We start from the raw sequence: 19574 nt of genomic DNA on the forward strand, positions 1-19574 counted from the left end.
ACAATAATTTGGAACTTTCATTGTAAATAATTTACAACCAATTTTTCTCTCCATAAAAATTCTGCTTAACGGAAATTGATATTGTTTGAACAGTTTATTAAATTTAAAAAAATTCGATCTTTAAGATTTTGGAATCTTGATTATTTTAAATTCAGTTACTAAAAAGTACAACTTTATGAATAACCCTTCTAAAGCAGCTACTTAACTTTTCTCTTTAACATATGGCAAAGAGGATAAAAATGATGTAAATATTCCTCTTAATATTTTTTCCTGGTGAATTTTTCTCCAATTTGGGCAAGCCGGCATAGTGAAAGATTGAGCCAGGTTTGATTTAAGTCTAGTGTTCACTAAAAAGTGAGACTTTTGAGGCAAAATTTAGTTGAAAAACCACAGTGGTTATTTCTGCCGTAACATTTCGGCCTTCATTTCTTTCTGTTGTTTTCGGCCTTGTTTTCTTAGGCGATTTTCCTTAAAGTGCCGACCGATGTATACAGAAGATCGTGGCGTATAACCATAAGTATAAAATAATTTCTAATGCTCTCAAAACATGCATGTTGATTAACGTAAGCTGCAATTAAATTATTTAGTAAAAATGATCATAAAACAAATTATATTTTATTTTCCTCTGCTTTAAAACGCTCACATTTTATTGCAAAAGTTTCCTTTTACTAAACCTACTAAGCAAACATAGATTTCTACGTGCTAATTCACGATTGTGGTTCATCGGTCAATATTGATTTCAGTAAAAGCTGACAATTATTAAAATTGTAGAGGATAATCGGAAAGCTTAAAGACGTGCAAACGCATATTCATGTCACGAGGCAAAATCAACAAACCATAGAGTCGTGACTCGGCGCGGCAATTGAATGTGCAAATCTTTTGGATGTTCACACATATTAGAGCCTCTTTCGCTCGCCAAGTGTCATCGCCTTTTTCGATTCGTCTGCCAAACTAGTTTCTTATTTGCGTCTCAATTGCAAGTGAAATTTTCGTTGAAAGAAGACTGTGATCCACTTGCAACTTTCCGCCACCCTTTTACTCCGTCTTTCGTATGGCGTACATCAAAAATGAATTACGGCGTGATTAATCGCTGTAGTCGCAATTAGAAATGTGAGGCAAATGCATAAATATCGGAGCAGAGAGAAAGGAATATTAGAAGTGCATCTGGTGGCCTGGATCTGTGATAATAGCGCGCAATGCAGAAAGAAAATCTCTCTAACCTGGCATAGTGCTGGCAAAAATGGAAACAGCAGCGTCTGTTTTAAAGATAGACCCACACAAAAGAGGCGACTTCGTGAAATTGGGAGATTGTAATAGATATTGATTTTTGTGCGGTGAACCACAAAAATAATCCTGAGCAATTTTTAAATTGCACTTGGCGTCAAGAGAAAATTAATTTGAGAATTGAGCTTGAAAATTGAATTTAAAGTCGGTGTACCTCGGCTCGTTTACATCCAATAGAGCATAACCCGGATGTGCGAGTAGAAAAGGAAAATATGGCTGTTTATGAAATACATTTAAGTGTCTTTTTTTAATTTCATTGGCAGCACATGATTCTTGAGAAGCGGTTAAGTTTGCATTCTGTGTTGGCATCAGTTGTAAATTGGTTATTTTTTTATAATGAAATTATTGTCTTATGGCCGGTTTTTTAAAATAATGACAATTTTCCATATATGTACTGACTAATTATTTATTAACGTATTTTACTTGTTTAATATTATAAATATATATTTTTATTTTTGTGTTTGTGTTTGGAAAACTTTATGATTTGAGTAAAAAATTAAGACAAAAAAAGACAATTAATATTGTTCCATGATCAACAAGACAATAGTCTGATCAGTCACCATGAGGTTTAATTCAAAACCATTGTAGTCAGTAAGTGGGCGACACGTTTTTTGATCATTAATCTGAATGCAACCCAAAAATCACTCAGCTTCGTTACCCACAGCCACAATCGGCAATCGCGACCAACTCTCTGTGTATTATTATCGCGTCCTTAATTTATTTTGCACTTTTGATCGTCAGTTTCTCTTTCGCCCACTCTTGTGCTTAATTTTTCTTACGATCACTACTGGTAAAAGGATGAACAATGGTTCATTTACGGCATTTTTTGCATTAGCATCATCGCCCCTAATATTTTCAAGCAAAATATAATTATGTATGCTTTTTGTTAGTTAAAACTGTAATGCAATACAAATTAAAATAAAATACACTTCCTCGATATTTTGAATTGATAATATTTATTTTATTTTTGCAAATTGAATTCCTCACAAAAATACCAGTTAAATTATAAAAAGGAAGCTGGATAAATAAGATTCATAATTTTTCATTTTACTTGAAGAGAAGTTGATTTAAAATAAACATACTAATTAACTGAAAAAATGTTAATGGTATAATTTTATTTTTAAATTTATATTATATTTGATTATATTTATGCAAATAATTGAAAGTACAAAAAAATGGGGTAAAAATTTAGCAATTTTTGAATTTATGTTTATAAAGTTTACTAATATAGTTATTTAGACCAAATTTAATGTATAATTAAATAATTATACATAACAAGAAAATAATTATAATTCCAAATGCACTTAGAGCGATCGAGATGGAGTGTTGGCGAGTGCAGCTGATGCGGCTGCACATGCCGAGGATGCGGTGCTGTTGTGCGTGGAAAGCAGGTTAGTAGGATCAGACTTGGGTAGGGATGTGCGCGCGCTCGCTTCTCCTGCACACCGGCTGCGGCGAAGGTTGTGTTTTCTTCTCAAAGTCAGGGTCTTCCCTGGCAGGCCTGGCAGTTACCGCGTATACCTGAGCGGCGACGGTGGGCGTTCGGCGAGCGAGCTGCACGTGGTCATGGATTCGCCGGCACGCACGGCCTGAACAACAACAACTAGCACTTCGACCCTCCAAAAATATCTCGCCAGGTAAACAAAAATTTGGTATTATCTCAAAGGAAAATTTTGCCGCCGGCCGAGTTTATTGTTTTTTTTTATGCTGCGCAGAGAGCAGAGGGTGAAACACTTTTGAGGGGGATAAAGTTTCACAATGGAGTAGAAATGAAAATATGAGATTCTTCTAGAGATTTGAAATTTGCTATTTTTAATTAGTAGATTATTTATACTTCAGTTCTGCTTGTTTTATGTTTTGTTATTGTAATAATAATAGTTTAATTCATTAGCTAAAATTGTGAAAAAGGATAAAATTTAATAATAAGTTTATATTTTAAATAAATTCAATTTTTTTTTTTAAATTTTTGATAGCATGAAAAAACAACATTAAGAATGCAAATGTCAATTTTATATTTTACAAAATTTTCTTATTTAGTTTTGTCATTCTCGAGACATACCTTGTCACATTACCATCTCATTTGCACACAATTGCACTTTCCCAGCCGGATTTTGTCCGCACCCAACAAATCTGCACGCAATTGTGCCAAAATGCTGCGCTGCTAATCCCATTCCCGTGAAACCTTTGACCCAGCAAATGCGATCTGGATCTTCTCTTTCTCTAGGAGAGATTTCGCGAGGCACGACAAAGATCGCACGTTTTTTGATAAATTTATTTATCGGATGTCACATATATGAAGTTTTTTGGCGTGTTATGACTGCCATATGCAATACACGTTATTAAGTGGGTTGCCGTGCTTCTGGTGCGACTCTCCGAGCCTAACGGTTCCGCTCTTGGGTAGAAAAGGATCGCTTTTGGATGAGCCGCGCTTATATGAATGTGTACGCACAAACGCCGCTCACTCGCCTGCGATAACTTTTACACAGATGATTTTCAATTTTATCACACGCGTCATTTTGCTCAGCCCTCGTTTCGTCATCTCTGGCCTGATTCGGACAAATTGCTTTTGGCATCTCAAAAGAAGAGCACCACACGATTCGTATATATAAAAATGGCCATAATCATACATTTTCCAGCAGTGACTCATCGTTTATTTTTAGAATCCAATTAAATTTGAAAACATTTGCACTTAATCAAAGCGAGTTATGCTGGAACTCATCAAATATTTTTCTGTTGAGGCCAATTTTTGGCACATAAAAAGTTTGATGAAAATGGCAACGTTAAGAAAAAATGGATCAATTTTTCTATAAAACCTGTGCTCTACCTGAAAGCAGTAACTTCGTAGAAGAGCAAATAATTTGTGCCTTGTTAACACCTGTCTGTCACAAGTTTGTATTTTTTTGTGGGCTAAAAGTGTGTTCTTTGTTCGACGACAGGCTTTTAACACTTTCAAACAACCGACGTGAGTCACGGTTTTTCTTTATTTCCTGCGTATATGTCAAAATGCGTGTTTGGCTCAGTGTCACAATAATGAATGCTCCGAGATTCGAGAGGCCAAATCGGCCGATCAACGCGTTTTGTTGCATCGCGACATGTCCATCGGATAACGGCGCTTCTTTCGCGCATTATTATTGCGAATGGGTTTGTTCTCGCGTGCGGGGGCCAAGCAAAAAGCGGGCGCCGCCGATATTGTTTCACATTGTTTAGAGTGCCACTCATTTAATTAAGGAGAGCACCTCGATTTGTAGCAGGAAAATAAATGTAATGCGGAATAATTGAGAGGTGAAAAATTCAGAACACAGGAAACGCGAACTGCTCCCTGTGCAGTGAAGGTTTACCGAATTGAGGAGCGGTGAACGAAAGAAAGTATATTTAAAAGGATGTGTCAAAAGATTGTAAGAAAAAAATTGGGATCGGTTCGCATTTCCCCCTGAATTATTTAAGACAAAGGATGTGGGAGGCGAGAGAATTTCACACTTCAATATTATTGTTTCTTCATGTTTAAACAGTGCTCATCATTATTCCCCCCTTTTTTTTGCAAATTCCGGGCCAAAGTGATAAAAGATGCTCTCAATTCCAATTTCTTTTCATTCTTATTCAGAAAATAGTTAAATAATTTTGCTCTCTATTTTAAAATAAATCATTATAATATTTGTTTCCACCACTATGAAATACCTAGCGAAAAATTTCAGCTTCATTTCCCATTGCTTTCTAAAAGTTTATTTCGGTTTATTTCCTACAATACATGGTGCTTTTAATGAGCATGAATTAATTCATTCTGATGCTATCGAGCGTCGGAAGGTCAGTATGTTATGTCAGTTAAGCGTAAGATCAGCTGGAACGCCCTGTCCGGCGTGCATCTGAAACTGACCTCGATCTGCTGTTGCATCTCGGCGAGTGCAACTTACCGTAAATTACGTAGAACTCTCACGGGAGCTTCCTCTTTTTGCAGCTGTGCGACCTAGCGACGAGAGGCATTTTACTTTTTAACCGATTTGTGTGTCGCCTGAGAGAGAGAGAGAAGAAACGACATTTATCTTGGAAAATGATGAAGTAAATGAGAGCTTTTAGAGTGCCATTGCTTTTGCCCAGACATGAAAATCGTGGCTTCTTTTCATGAAAAAGCCTCTTCACGCACTGCTTGGTGTTATAGGCGAGTTAATCTAGTGCGATCGCGACAACAGGTGCATCGGAAAGTGCTCGTGATTTTATTGTTTGAAAATTCTCAATTTTAGGTCACTTTTAATTTTTTGTACCTTTTGTATTTAAATCTTAAACAAAAGCAATCAATTAAAATTAACTTTCAGCATAGTAAAGATTATTTTAAAATAAAAATTCCTTGTCTCAATAATGGGATTTTTAAGTGTCATTCGTCATCATAGAAATTGAATTCTTCAGTCTGAAACTTTGCATGTTATTTAATTGACTTCTTTTAACTAAAATAAACCATTCTACGTTTATTTCAATTCCGGCTCATTAAAAAAAATAAAAATACATCTGATTTAGCGAGAAATAAATAGAGTACTAATATTTATATTATATCCTTTGTAAAATTTAATTTTGGTTTCAAATTAAAAAAAGAAAAATTTAATATGAAAGTTCATGCAAATTTTTGTTTTGAGACACAAGCTGAAGCAAATCATAACGACAACTATGAATATATAATTCAGCTCATAATAAGGTTAAGCTTTTAACCCACTGCTATACTTTCTCTCACGCCGGGGTCTTTTCTAGAATTAACTCATTAGAGGCAGTCGAATATTTATCATTCTCTTTTCTTTTGTGCCTCATTTAGTTCTCAAAAGCGTGCAGCGCACCAACTTCATTTACATCAAAAGACGAAAGCCGGAGGTACAAAAACAAACACAGCTCAGAGACTTTCCAAGAATTTCTGCTATTGCACTTAATTTTACCATATTTACACAAAAATTATTTGCTCTCAAGAAATTCCTGATTCACTTGGTCCCATTTTCTGCTTGTCATGCATGCTGGAAAATCAGAGGCGGATTAGAAACGCACGACGAGAGATTAATCGGCCCGGTTTGATTGAAAAATTGAAGCTTCTCTCACAACTATTCGGGTCACCATGCAAGTGATAACGAATTGCGACGACTGAGAAACTGGAAATTTTCACGGCTGCATATAAGAACGTAATGCGCGTTTGACATACTCTGTTGCGATGAAATCGCCGACGCTGTTTTTAATTTTTACAGTAAGCAAATTAAGTTGTCGGTCATTAATTTAGCCAGCCAGCAGCGGTTTATATATTTATGCACAATTAAAAAGGCAATAATGTTAGCACGTGTGGAATTCGAAGGCGATGATATGCCCCAGATTATTTCGCATGGCTAATTGAATCAGGGATTTCAACGCTTGGAGTTTTGCCACTGAAGCGTGGTAGTGAAAAGCTCTCCCGACATAGCAATAATATGATAATATGCATAATCAAGAATGTTTTATGAAATTCGAATATATTTATTGGTAAAAACGATCAATTTTATTCATTTTTTGAAATAATAATGAAATCAACTTTTTTTGACCGCAGAAATGGAATTCAAAGCAATAAGGATCTTTCAATAAGTTTATTGTTGTAGAATATAGAAGTTAAAAATATTATTGCTAAATTTTTAATATATTGACACGAAAGCGGATATTTTATTCAAATTATAGCCAGGGATGCGTAACATCCATAAATTTTGAAGAATGTAATTTTCTTCAAGATAAAAATACCTCGTGGCCCCTTGAATTTAAATAAGAAAACTCAATAACATATCCGTCTTGGTGTGCCCATTTGAGGTCTCTAAAGAACAAAAATAAACTTTTTGTTCTTCACCTTGTGAACAATGGTCCTATTTTAAGTGCTGTGCATAGCGCCAAGTAATCGCTTTTTATGGCCACTGCTGAGACGATCCATTGTACATAAACAGCAAAATTGACGAGTATTTTAGCAAACCCGCAAGAAGCTATTATACGATCTGTTAAAGAAATTTTACTCTTTTTGCAAAGTGAAAATGTGGGGCGCCTTTTGAACCTTTCCGCGCAGAGTGCCGAGTGTTTGTTTTGCGTGCATGTATCCTTTAATTGATGCTAATGCAGGCACATACGGAGTGCTAAAAGTTTCCGAGAGTCACCCGAATACACAACTTAATTTACATTAATTTGAGAAAAAAGACGGTATTGAAGTGCACGTAATTAGTGTAATGGTGCATTCTGTTATATGCCAGAGCCTTTGCGGTTTTTTGTGCGGCTTTTTCTCAGCAGTCAGACCCGCAGGCAAATCGCGCGCTTTTTGTTTAGGTAATTTCAGACAAAAATATATAAATATATTATATGAAGAACTGTGCATGACAAAGGCTATAAAAAACCTGTTAAGAAAACGCAGAAAGAAAAAAAAACATGATAATTGCACGTGAAACTTACTTTGTAAAACGTTATCGGTATATAAGTAAGCAATTTGTTGACACCATTCACTAGCAATAAAATATCAACAATTTAATATCTTGACGCACAAATTATAATAATAAAAATTAATTAATTGAATTTTGAATCATCACTTTCATAAAGATTCACGTTTAAAATTTAATGCTTTTAATTTTTTTAAGATGAATTAAAAAAAATCACTTTCATTTTAGCAGGTGCAGGCGCTTGGCCGTATAGTTTTCATTTTTCATTCTGAGATATTTAATGACCCATCCTTGCGCGGTTTTCTTCCGTTGATTGGTGGAAGGGAGGCTGGCGGCTTCCCAAAGTGGTGTGTGTGTAGCTAGTTATTAGGTATATAGCGAGACTGCAGGTCTTACACAGCCTTAGTTGCGTCTATGCCGTTAAGTGACCAAACACTCGGCAACATTTATGTGTGTGGCGCGGTTCGTGGGGCCGCCGCTTCTTTCGATCAAAATTCTTCTTGATATTGTGCGGTTTTGTTGTGACAGTGACGTGAATTATGGGGTGTTTTTGCAGCTAAATTTTGAGAGGACAAATAATTCGGCGGTGAGTTGTGTTTGAACCTTCCTGCATTTTCCATTCGGAGAAAGTTGACGAGAGATGAAAGATGAAAAATACAGTTAGTTTTTAGCAAGATGACAAGCTCTTCAACGAATTTACTGTTTTTTTTTTATATTATTATTATTATTATTTAGAATACATTAATTCAGGCCTCTCTCCTCTAATGCACTTATTCAAATGTGAAATACTAACAAAAACCGACTAGGAAATTTAGCCTTAATAATGTGAAAAAGGCTTTTAAAAAACTCACGCAGAATAATTTTTTTTGGAAAAATAATAAAAATTTTGAACTTTCTAACTAAACAATAATTAAACTTACATTCCAAAAAGAATTTCTATATCAAAGTCCGCGATTTGTAATTGATAAAATTTTGATCATTTCAACAACGAAATATTTGCAATGATTTCAGGACAAATGATGCCACCCTCGATCAGACAAATGCCAACGCTGCGAGCATCCCTGGCGCAAGTCCTACTGGCTATGCTCCTTGTTCCTTCAGTCCACTCATTCTCACCAAGATTCAACTTCAACTCTAACAGTGAGTTTCGAAATTCAAAATATAACTGCACTTGACACACTGGCTCTCCTTTGTTTTCTGCACTTTTCATATGCCTATTAACACTCACTTAGCCGCCAGCATTGTTTTGATGCCTTATACGCTCGCTAAAATGTAGAGCATGATTAATTAAATTTTTGGTTCGTTGTACAATAATTCCAAAGGGCAGTTCAAGTAAAAATTTGTAATGAGTAAAAGAAAGATCTGTTTTAAGTATTTACTTAGCTACATAGGTTTTGCACATGATATAAAATTACCCGGTTTTTTCGCAAAGTCTGTTAGTCTGGCGTGAAATGCTGAGGCGCGTGTAAAGCAAGTCGCATGAAAGGCGCGGCGATCCTTCTCTTCTATCCTCGTTTACCTCATTTCTCACCTGCATAGTTTGTGAATAACTGCGCTTCGAATTAAAACGTTTAAATCGATTATCGGCTGTGGCAGAAATATTTAATTGGGATTGCAGTAACCTCCCACACTTGACTGGGCGCACCACGGATCAGCGCCCTCCGAAAATTCGGTGAACGACACGATTTTTCGTGATGTTTTGGCGTAGCAAATAACCGGCCACGATTAACATGTTATTTATTGCACTTTCATCCCCGCTTTTTTGCTCCGACGTTGCACTATTAACACACATATAAAGTGCGCACTTGACATGCAGTCAAGTTCTTACTTTTTATGGCACACTTCTGCTTTATATACGCAGAGAGGTTTTAATTCATATTATTTGAATTTCGCTTGAAACATGCATAGAAGAGAACAAGTGTCCTGTGACCTAAATTTGATGTTCCATCAACCGAGCAAATATATTTATACAGTATTTATGGTCCATTCATTTTGCATTCAGTCGTCAAAGATGATTTCCATTCAATAATGGTGGCCTTGAAACGTGCCGTTTCTGCTCTACATCCCTTACGGAGAAGGACAACAGCAGAATAGTTTATAATTTTTTGACCAATTCACTATTATTTAGTACACACTTTCTTTTTTAAGCGGATTCAGGAAAAAATTGGTGCACAACTTCTTCCTTGTATGTGTTGCATTGCGAATCAACACTCAAAATACTTGATGGAGATGGTTCTGGTGGTCGAGCACTTGATTGATACGCGTGCGTTTTTGCTGCGAGCTGCGATGAGCAACGGAGTCATTTTTATTAATAACAACAACAACTATTGTTATGGGTTGCGGAACCAAAAGATAAGATTGAGTCGATCGAGTGGGCACAAATGTGTGGTTTTTAGTTCATTGCAGAGCCGGCCGCGCTTTTGATTTGCTGGCGAGGGCTGCGAGGCATTCATTTAGCGGTGCTTCAAAGAAAGAAAGAAATAAATAAATAAGGCTCTTTTTGGAAAGAAATAACGTACCGGACGGAGCAAGCCAAAATTCACAAACGGAGCTGCATGAATATAGAAAGCTTGGTAAAGTGTAATCAAAAAATTCATTTTCTTGTCCTTTTCTAGAAAAAACTTTCAGGTTTAAATAACGCAGAAAGGTTTTGATAAATGAGGTCCAATCTCGATTTCTACCCGTGAACGAAAGCGAGAAGGCGCGGTGGTTTAACAATGTGTTTGGTGAGAAAATCGTGGGAGGACAAGTGCCATCGAGAAGCCGCCAGCTGAGTGCATGATCCCATTAAGCAGTGTCCTTTTTTACTCTTCAATTATATTGGAACGGCCGCGATCGAGACTGAAAGCCTCTCTAATGCAATCAGGGTGGAAAGTTGGTGTAGGGACAAAAAAGTGCCATTGACATGGGCACAAAGGGTCTCTCTTTCTCGCCGTTTGTCCGCGCCTTTTTCTCTCCGCAGCTCTACTCACTGCGCGCGAGAGGCCTTTATTTGATGTATAAAAAACTCATTGGGTTCCCGTTACCTCTGCCGACCTGGATTCCAGTTGCAGCAGCAGCGAGTCACTCATTTCATATAGGCAAGCCTTTTTCAGCTCGCTGCTATCACGTCTGTGTGTAGTGCGAGTGAGCTGGGGGATGTGACGTCACGTGGTGCTCACTCGCGGTCGGTAATTGATTAATTTACCGTCATTCATGCGCTCCCTATCGCCAACACGCTCTACATGACGACTAGTTTTGCATGATTTTTTGCAACGAAGAAATTAATATACTTTCATTTTACATTCATTTCTAAAGCTTATATTTTATGCCACCAGTCACATTTTCTTCCGTTCATTCCGTTGAACTCAAATAAAATAAAATAAACTAGACCACTATATTCACTAATATCGATTTGAAAAATAAATGGAAATAATAAATGCAAATATATTTATTTCGCATTGGTTAAAAAATAATTTGAATTAAAAATTTTAAATATTAAGTAAAAGAAGATAAAATATTAACAGACTGGCTGAAAAAATTTTACAAGGCATGAACCACAAAAGATGACATAAAAAGAAGACTTTCAAATTCTAATTTTTGCATTCGAAAATTCGTTTTTATGGACCAAAAATTTCAATAATTTATCAAAAATCAAATAGTGAAAACTTATTTATCTAAATCTTCTGACCTCCCAATTGACTAATGTGAAACTTTTTGCAAATTAAAAATGCGTTTTGAAATTTTCAGCAGGTCGAAAACTTTTTGGCGGCTACCGAATCGTGCCGTCGCCATGCAAGTCCGAGACAGACGGCCGGCAGGGGATCTGCATGTTCAACTACGAGTGCGCTCAACGGCAGGGCGACGTCATCGGCGCCTGCATGGACGGCTTCCTGTTCGGCGCGTGCTGCCAACTGCCCCCGGGGGCCTCCTACCCTGGAGACACGTCCAGCCTGCCTGTGAAGCCGGCCTTCGAGAACCCGTCCACGGTGGAGACGGACGTGTTCAGTCTGGTGACAGGCAGCACCACCACCATGCGCACGCCAACCAGGCCTTCCCCGACGACCACGGTGCGCATCCCTCCACCCTCATTCGTGGCCACCAGACCCACCCCTCCGACCTTCTCTGCCGAGAAGGTCACCCAGAGACCACAGGCCACAGTCATTCCGGACGAGGACGTGCAGAACTCGGCGTCCATCAGTCACATTTTGCACCTTTTAAACGACTCGTCTATGGCTGAGTCCATTCCCGAAGCCGGACTGGTGCTTATTTCCTCTTCCTCCACCCAGACTTCATCGCCTACTGAGAGGCCACAGCCATCCCTCTCAACATGGGTAAACATAAAAATTTAAAAAATTTTTTTGGCAAAAACTAATTTACTATAGTTATTAATATTTAATTGATAAATATAATATTAAAACCGTTCTAAAATTTCAATAATATTTGATTTAAAAAATTTTTTGCCCCATTATTTGTGACGCTTTTCTCCAGCTCTATATTTTATGATTGACAATGAGTGATAATATTGAAAACTTGAAAATTGTAATTTGTTTTCCAGGTTTCTGTGAATAAGAGCCCTACCAACCCCTCCACAACGCAAGCCCCTTCGAACCAACCCAGTTTCATTGTGACCTCTAATGACATCCGTCCGGTCACACCCAGGCCCACCCCCTCCGCTCCTGCTCCCACGGTCATCGTCCTCGGACCCTTTGACTCCCAAAACATCAATCCCATTCCGGATGTCATTTCCCGCCCTCCTGGAAGTATCCAATCCGTAGTGGCCGAGGAGCCAAGCACCCCTGCGACCCCTGCTTTCGTCGCCCCTACCTTCGATGACGCCGAGTTGACCAGCAAGGTGCACCAATTTGTGGACAAAATCGTCAATTCCCTTGCTGGAGACTTCCAAAACTTGGAGGATGTGGTGCTGAGCAACAAGAACATCACCCTCAACGCTGCCACGACCCCTGCTCCTTCAACCACCACCAAGAAACCTCTTAGAAAACCAACAACCCCCACGTGAGTGTTTTTGTGGGCAACAAAAAAATTTAATTTTTGCTGAAAAATAATATTTTTAAATTATTGGAAGTTTAATTTCTACGTATATATTCATAAGTAAAAGTTATAATCACTTTTTATTTTTATTAAATTTTATTATTTTTGGAATCTTAAAATGCAGTTTTAATAGGGAAGCAAAAAATATAAAAAAAGGAAGGAAATTGTTAGTTAATTTGTTAAAATAAATAACCTCCAAAGGTTCAAACTAATCTTTTATTTTTATACTTGGTTTTTATTTTTGTAAATTAAAGTTCATATGATCTGCATATAAAGACCAGGTGATTGATTTAAATCCAATTATTAATAAAGAATAATAATCCAGGGTCAAGCCAGTTAAAAAGCCAACATCAAGCAAACCTCCTGTTGAGGCTGTGGTGGCTGAGACTCCAAGACCAACAAAGAAGCCAGCGGCAAACACAAATAAGCCTCCGTCTGCAAACAAGCCAGTCAAACCTGCAACTGTCACTACAACAACTACTACAACCTCTAGACCTGCAGACTTCAGGAGAGGTTTGTGTATTTTTAATTAATTTAAAAAATGTAACGAAAATCCTGAAAATGTTAAGAATGTGGAGTTCGACCTTTGGTGAAGAGTGCAAAGAAGAACGGGCGCATTGTGGGTGGAAAAATCGCCACCTTTGGAGAGTGGCCCTGGCAGGTTTTGGTCAGGGAGTCAACTTGGTTGGGACTTTTCACAAAAAACAAATGTGGCGGAGTGTTGATCACCAGCAAATATGTCGTCACAGCTGCTCATTGCCAACCAGGGTAAGAAACTTTGTGATTTAGAATTATAAATCAAATATCCTGTAATTTTTTAAAATAAAATTCCCATTGAGGTCCCATTGAGTTTTATAAAGGATTTGAAATCATTATTATAACAACTAGTTGCAATGTCAAAAAACTGAAGTTTTTAGTTATTTCAAAATTTTTGACGATTTTCATATCTTTTTGAAAATACATTAATTATATAAAAACCTTTTTTAAACTTCCAGTTTCTTGGCCTCGTTGGTGGCAGTTTTTGGAGAGTACGACCTGAGCAGTGAATTGGAATCGCGCAGGGCAGTGGTGAAGAATGTCAAGAGGGTCATCATCCACCGCTCCTACGAACCAGCCACCTTTGAAAACGACATTGCCCTCCTCGAGCTGGAGTCGGCTGTCCCATTCGAGGAGCACATTGTGCCAATATGCCTGCCCGATGACGACGAGGATTTCACCGGCCGAATGGCCACAGTCAGTGGATGGGGCAGACTGAAATACGGTACTTAGCATTAATATGCACGTGACAGAATTTTACTGGGAAAACTTTGCAGGCGGAGGAGTGCCTAGTGTTCTGCAGGAGGTGCAGGTGCCCATCATGGAGAATAATGTGTGCCAGGACATGTTCCACGCCTCTGGACACACCAAGACAATTATTTCGTCTTTCCTGTGTGCCGGATATGCTAATGGACAAAAGGACTCCTGCGAGGTAAAAATAATTTTGATTACTAATGAAGTTTCCTTCAAATCTGTTACCTAAAGAAAATTTGATATTTTTAATTTAAAAGTATTATAGCCCAAAATGAAAAAAAGGTATTTTAAATTGATAAAAATTGCATCAGATCTTTTATATAATTTTAAATAAGTTCATACTAATTTTAAATTTAAAAATTTCAGGGAGACAGTGGTGGTCCCCTGATGGTGGAAAGGGACGGTCGGTGGATCTTGGCTGGAACAGTTTCTCACGGGATCAAGTGTGCGGCTCCTTTCCTGCCCGGCGTCTACATGAGGACGACCTACTACAAGCCTTGGCTCAAAACCATCACCGGCACCAGCTAAGCAGTCTCCTCTGCTCTCCGTGCCAGTGCCTCACAAAACAGAACTTTCAACGATGTGATACTGACAAAGAAGAGTTTCCAGAACTGCGCCCTCCAAAGTGATTTCCCATTTCTTAACTCCACAGACTCTGATCAGAAGAGATTCCGCGGTGCTAACTTAATTTTCGAACAGGTTTTTAACAACGACGTAGACAGTTAGATTTATTTATTTAATTATTTATTGAAAAAGATTTTATTTATATTTACTTGCAAAAGTTTGTAAGGCTAATAAACAGATCTGTTAAGATACAACTTAAAGGTTTTTCAGCTTTTGTTGCTTAAGGACCATTATTGTAGTTTTTAAGAAATATTTTAAGGAACCTTTATGTCACTATAGTTAATTAGATAATAATTTTCATTTGACCCACTTATGTTTCTAAATTTGATAATACTTCAGCTCAACATAGGATAGGCCTGTCTAGATCTTAGTTATTCCAGTTTGGTCCACCAATCTTGCTTTTCGAAGGCAATGCCATTCAGCTGGCAACAAGTCGAAGCAAATTTGTGGAGGGCCCTTGCTGTGTTGACACAAATCCAACACACAATCACAGAGAATCCTTCCTCCTCGACTGGAGTCTGTGATTGTTTTAATGAGAAGGTGCTAAAAATTTTGTGGGATTATGGAAATACCTCGTCGTTGAAATTTTGCTTCAGCCAATTTTTCACCAACTCCTGGTTGGCATCCAAAAGATTGAGGCAAGCGTCTGGATTGAGCTGTTCATTTTTGCAGATTCTGCACTTATTTTCGCTCGCCATCTCTCTGCCTGCCGTCAAAACCACCTATCGGCCAAATCCTGACAGATCTGCGAAAAATACATCAGAGTAAAATCAAGGTTTGTCAGCTGAAAACAAATTTAAAGTGTGCATGCAAAATGTGAGACTTTTTTTAGTACATTATGTACGATGCGGGCAATTTTACCAACAAACTTTAATTTGAAAATCTCGTTAAAGAATTATATGTTTATGAATTATTTTGTTCAAAAGACCAAAACCTTACCACTTTTATTTGCTTACAAAATTTCTGCTCGCTCTTCGTCCCTCCGTCAGCCCGCGAAAATCAACAAATCAACACATGTTAAATGTTTGTCAGCGATCGGGCTATTCCGGCTGCAGGTGGTTGGACTTGGACTTGATAGGGGGAACTAGTGTACGGCCGGCAAAAACTTTTCTTCCTTGCAAAACAGCTGCACCGCCTGCAACACGTGTTCGGCCGGCGTCGGCACAGAGTGTGTTGTTTACTCATTTTGTGAAAACATTTATGATTCTTTTTTTATCGATCGTCAATAAGAAGTGATTTTCTTGTGCAAATTGTGTGGCGTCGATAAAAAAGTGGCAGCCTTCGTGCAAAAATTTTTCAAAAGTATTTGTGTCTGTTATCAAAGTCATCAAAGTCATTTTGTGCACGTATGCAGCCTTAATTTTTGCTGCTGGCTTCGTAATATTTGAATTTCGCGAGCTTTGCACAATTTTTTTGCCTCACAATTGCTCACAATCAGTTGCGAACAAACTCAAATTTCATAATTACTGCATTACTGGCCTGCGTGGGATCTTTTCTCGTTTATGAAAGGATGACACAACTTTCAATTCTCTGCACCACCTTAATGGTAAGTACACATTTTTTTATTTAATACATAGAACACATTCCCGTACTCCATTAAAAATGTATCATTAAATTGATTAAAGTGGGTAATTTCAAAACGTGATCTTCACATTAAAATATGTATTGCTTCTTGAATTGCATAAAATTTAAGAAATTAAAGAACAAAAATTGGCGTATCCACGTCTTACAAATTATTTTAGGATTTTATTATTTACACAAAATTTAAATTTATTAATGTACTAGATTGAATTTTAATTCATGACACTTCTTGATAATAACCATTTAGTTGCAAATTGTGTATGGTGATCTATCACAAAGGCAAAGCCCATAACGGGATTAAACTCATAGTTAAAAATTTTAATGCGTTAATAATTTTATGAAAAGGCGAGCCATAAATCAAGATTTATATAAATATGTATTCAAACACTCAATCATACAGGACATGCAGTGTCTTTCATTTTTTTTAGTTATATATTCAGAATTAATTAATCTTTTTTTTATTCTTTATTTTATTGTGGTTGAAATTTTATTAAATAATTCATTAATTTGTAATAAAAAATGGACTCGAGGCGTCTACAGTGTATGACTAATTATTGAATTTATTCTATATTGATTGCAATTAAAAATTATGCCTTAATAGGCGATAGCAGTGCTGACAGAAATTAATCTCTTAGTTAAAAATTTTAATGCGTTAATGATTTTATGAAAAGGCGAGCCATAAATCAAGATTGAAAAATTATTTTTGTGGGTTTGAACTTAAAATTAATTTATTTTTATGATTTATAATCAATGCAAATAATTAAATTGGAAATATTTTTCCCATAAAAACATCAAAGATAAATGTAGTAATTTTGATCTTGTTTGATGATTACTAAAAGAAAACTTGTTAAATTTGACAATGCCATTTGCTTCAGTGAAACTAAACATTAAAAAAAAAATGGATCAGGAACAGGTCGTTTTTATTTTTAGAATTTATTGGAGATGTTAAAATAAGAATAAGATAATTAAAAACTAAAGCAACTTAAATATGAATTAACCACGCTCATGATAATATAATAATGTAAGACGTGCAAAAACTATATCCGATTGTTTGCCAAACCAAAACGATACACAAGTGAGAGTTTTTTGGGCTGCTCTCCTTGGCGTGCGTCTTTTTGTATTTGCTTTTCACGCAACAACAGAAGGTGTGTAAAGTGAGGTAAGTAGGATTTCCCGTCAAAAAGATAAATCTCTCACTCCACTTCCTTTTAGAGCACCTATAATCGTCTAGATTTTAGTCCGAGGTGTCATTAGTCTGCCAACAATGAAGAGTCGCTTTGGTCTGATTTCGCTGGTGCTCTGCCAGATGACCCATGTCTGGGCCCAGCAGTCAAAATTTGACGGCTTTAGTCCAAAACCAGGCACACATTTTGACGCTTCCAAGGTGGTTTTCACCAACGAACCCTCGCAACCAGAAGTGGACAAAACGACCAACACAAATGGTAAAAAATCAACCATCAATAATTTTGTTTTTAATTCTGAAGTTTATATTTCTTAATTTTTATGTTTTATGGATAACGTCGTAATCGCTACCAATAAATTTGCCTTTTTTCCCAACAAAATCGTTTTAACCTTATGTGAGAAAAAAAGATTGGCGGTTGAAAGTAAACTTACGTTATAAATTGTTTGATTTTGGCATTGGTGGTGGAATTTTTTTCAACTTTCAGAAGTTTTCAGAACAAAAAAAAAATCATCCACTATGATACAAATTATTTATTTTTTATATTTAAAAGCATAAAACATTTTTCTAATCAAATTGCAGAACGGTTTGGAATTTTCCTTCCGCCAAATTTGCCTGGTGCCAATTTTCCCGGCGGCCGGTGGTTCCCGTCAGGAATGGCCATTGAAATGACTCCGGACACGAGACTGTCCATTCGTCCCAATGAAGCTGTTCGTCTGACCTTTGAGGTTATAAATTATAGAGACGTTCCTCAGGGTATAGTCATGACGGCCACAGACACCGCTGGTTTAATCAGATACGTCAACCCACCAAGGTTGTGCTTAAAATTAAAATTGGAAGCGAAATTTATATATTGATTTTGCAGCGTTTTGGTGGCGCCGCGCGGTTCGAGCAGAGTTTCGGTGGAGCTCTTTCCGACGTCTGAAAACGCAGAAGGCCTGGTGAACACAGTCACTCTGGCGGGTCAAGTCAGAGATGGCGGCTTCGTCACCAGGGCAGCCTTGGTCAGAGTTAGCAAGGAGGTGAGGGAAACTTTGTTTTAATTACATAAATAATTTGTTAATTGCCAATATTTAAGACGGAAGATGATGGTTGGGATCCGACATGCAGTTTTTCTGTTCCTGGTGGTCAATGCAGGGAGCAGAACTACAATAAAGATTCTTGTGTGACGGCGGGTTGGAATGTGGAAGCTACGTTAAGGGATGATTTGTCAGGTAAATTTAATAATTAAAATAAAATTTTCATACCTATTTAGTGAAATATTTAAATTAATTAAAACACTGCCTTGGAGAACTATTTTTTTTCTTGATAATTTGTATAATTCAGACTAAATATTTTTATCTTTAATAATAAATACTTTTTAAATTATTAAATGAGTAGAAAATTGCAACAATTTTAACTCGTGCTTACCATACAATTTTATTTTCTGACAATGTTCAACACTGAACACAGACATCAATATGTTTTTAAACATCTCCAAAACGTCATCATCTTAAATACACTAAAAGCATTTTATCAGTTTTCACTTTCAGAGTGTTTTGTGATAAATTTCATCACTTTCCCGCTTTTATCCTAATCTATTTTCCTGATGATGTTGATGAGTGGCAAATAGATAACCTGGCGCTACTTTCCTTCCTCCTTATCACAGGTTTGCTGAGAGTTGAGTCATCGCCGCCCGGAGCTCTGGTGCTACCACCTAAGTTTATCGCAGGCACGAGGGCACCCGTCACCGTCCTCCTCGCCTCATCTTGCTGCCAGGACAAGATAACGCTCAGGGTGTGGGACGCAAACGGAAACTCCAGATCTTGCGAGATCTACGTCCAAGGTAAACACAATTATTACCAGATAAATTCCTGACTGCATGTTATGCAATTATTAGGTCTCTTGGCCGGTGAAATTGCGGCGATTGTGCTTGGGTGCATTTTGCTCATTGCCCTGATCGCCATCATTGTGATGGCGGTGCTTCTGTGCCGCAGGAAAAGAGCTCACAGGCTGACCAGGCGGGAGCTTCCCACCAGACACTGAAATTTAATTTTAATTTGCTAATATTTGATAATAAAATTGTTGATTACATAATATATAATTTTAATCTAAAGTCAATTTTAACAATTAATTATATCGCATTATTTCTTTGGTGAGTTTTGCTAGTCATTTTTGTAATAGTTGGTAATATATGGAAA

The 19574-nt window shown here is 37.2% G+C and overlaps 2 protein-coding genes and 1 long non-coding RNA gene across 8 annotated transcripts; 2 read left to right on the forward strand and 1 right to left on the reverse strand.

Annotated features, from left to right (window-relative positions):
- Nucleotides 1-2758: 2758 nt before the first annotated feature.
- On the forward strand, nt 2759-14827 carry LOC132196487 (serine protease filzig-like). 4 transcript variants are annotated; one of them, XM_059619181.1, is made up of 9 exons: nt 2759-2921; nt 8700-8828; nt 11421-12001; nt 12226-12683; nt 13045-13232; nt 13289-13487; nt 13715-13980; nt 14033-14187; nt 14376-14827. In XM_059619181.1, exons 2-9 carry the CDS (start codon nt 8705-8707, stop codon nt 14535-14537), a joined length of 2133 nt encoding a protein of 710 aa, XP_059475164.1. In that variant the 5' UTR covers nt 2759-2921; nt 8700-8704; the 3' UTR covers nt 14538-14827. The 4 variants fall into 4 exon arrangements, with proteins under 4 accessions (XP_059475164.1, XP_059475162.1, XP_059475163.1 ...); XM_059619179.1 differs by having other exon boundaries at nt 2760-2921; nt 11418-12001; XM_059619180.1 differs by lacking the exon at nt 2759-2921 and adding an exon at nt 8091-8274 and having other exon boundaries at nt 11418-12001.
- Nucleotides 14743-15704, reverse strand: LOC132196495 (uncharacterized). Its single transcript, XR_009441773.1, has 3 exons — nt 15573-15704; nt 15206-15378; nt 14743-15151 (listed from the first exon to the last, which is right to left on the reverse strand). It is a non-coding gene; the product is annotated as an uncharacterized LOC132196495 (long non-coding RNA).
- A 67-nt stretch (nt 15705-15771) lies between these two features.
- Nucleotides 15772-19479, forward strand: LOC132197403 (uncharacterized). Of its 3 annotated transcripts, none has more exons than XM_059620681.1 (7): nt 15772-16179; nt 17427-17656; nt 17977-18208; nt 18260-18416; nt 18473-18608; nt 19043-19219; nt 19274-19478. In XM_059620681.1, exons 2-7 carry the CDS (start codon nt 17479-17481, stop codon nt 19417-19419), a joined length of 1026 nt encoding a protein of 341 aa, XP_059476664.1. In that variant the 5' UTR covers nt 15772-16179; nt 17427-17478; the 3' UTR covers nt 19420-19478. The 3 variants fall into 3 exon arrangements, with proteins under 3 accessions (XP_059476664.1, XP_059476665.1, XP_059476663.1); XM_059620682.1 differs by lacking the exon at nt 15772-16179 and adding an exon at nt 16957-17373 and having other exon boundaries at nt 19274-19479; XM_059620680.1 differs by lacking the exon at nt 15772-16179 and having other exon boundaries at nt 16957-17656.
- Nucleotides 19480-19574: the final 95 nt, after the last annotated feature.

The sequence above is a fragment of the Neocloeon triangulifer genome, unplaced genomic scaffold (assembly GCF_031216515.1).
Source record: "Neocloeon triangulifer isolate White Clay Creek 2 clone unplaced genomic scaffold, ASM3121651v1 ptg000012l, whole genome shotgun sequence".
Lineage (NCBI taxonomy): Eukaryota > Metazoa > Arthropoda > Insecta > Ephemeroptera > Baetidae > Neocloeon > Neocloeon triangulifer.

Bases quoted from the DNA above. Each gene is read 5' to 3' on its own strand.
- LOC132196487 (XM_059619179.1), top strand. From the start codon at position 8,705: ATGATGCCACCCTCGATCAGACAAATGCCAACGCTGCGAGCATCCCTG. The intron at 8,829-11,417 runs GTGAGTTTCGAA...TGAAATTTTCAG, and splicing joins ATTCAACTTCAACTCTAACA to CAGGTCGAAAACTTTTTGGC. The intron at 13,233-13,288 runs GTTTGTGTATTT...GAAAATGTTAAG, and splicing joins ACCTGCAGACTTCAGGAGAG to AATGTGGAGTTCGACCTTTG.
- LOC132197403 (XM_059620681.1), top strand. From the start codon at position 17,479: ATGAAGAGTCGCTTTGGTCTGATTTCGCTGGTGCTCTGCCAGATGACC. The intron at 18,417-18,472 runs GTGAGGGAAACT...CCAATATTTAAG, and splicing joins TGGTCAGAGTTAGCAAGGAG to ACGGAAGATGATGGTTGGGA. The intron at 19,220-19,273 runs GTAAACACAATT...TGCAATTATTAG, and splicing joins TTGCGAGATCTACGTCCAAG to GTCTCTTGGCCGGTGAAATT.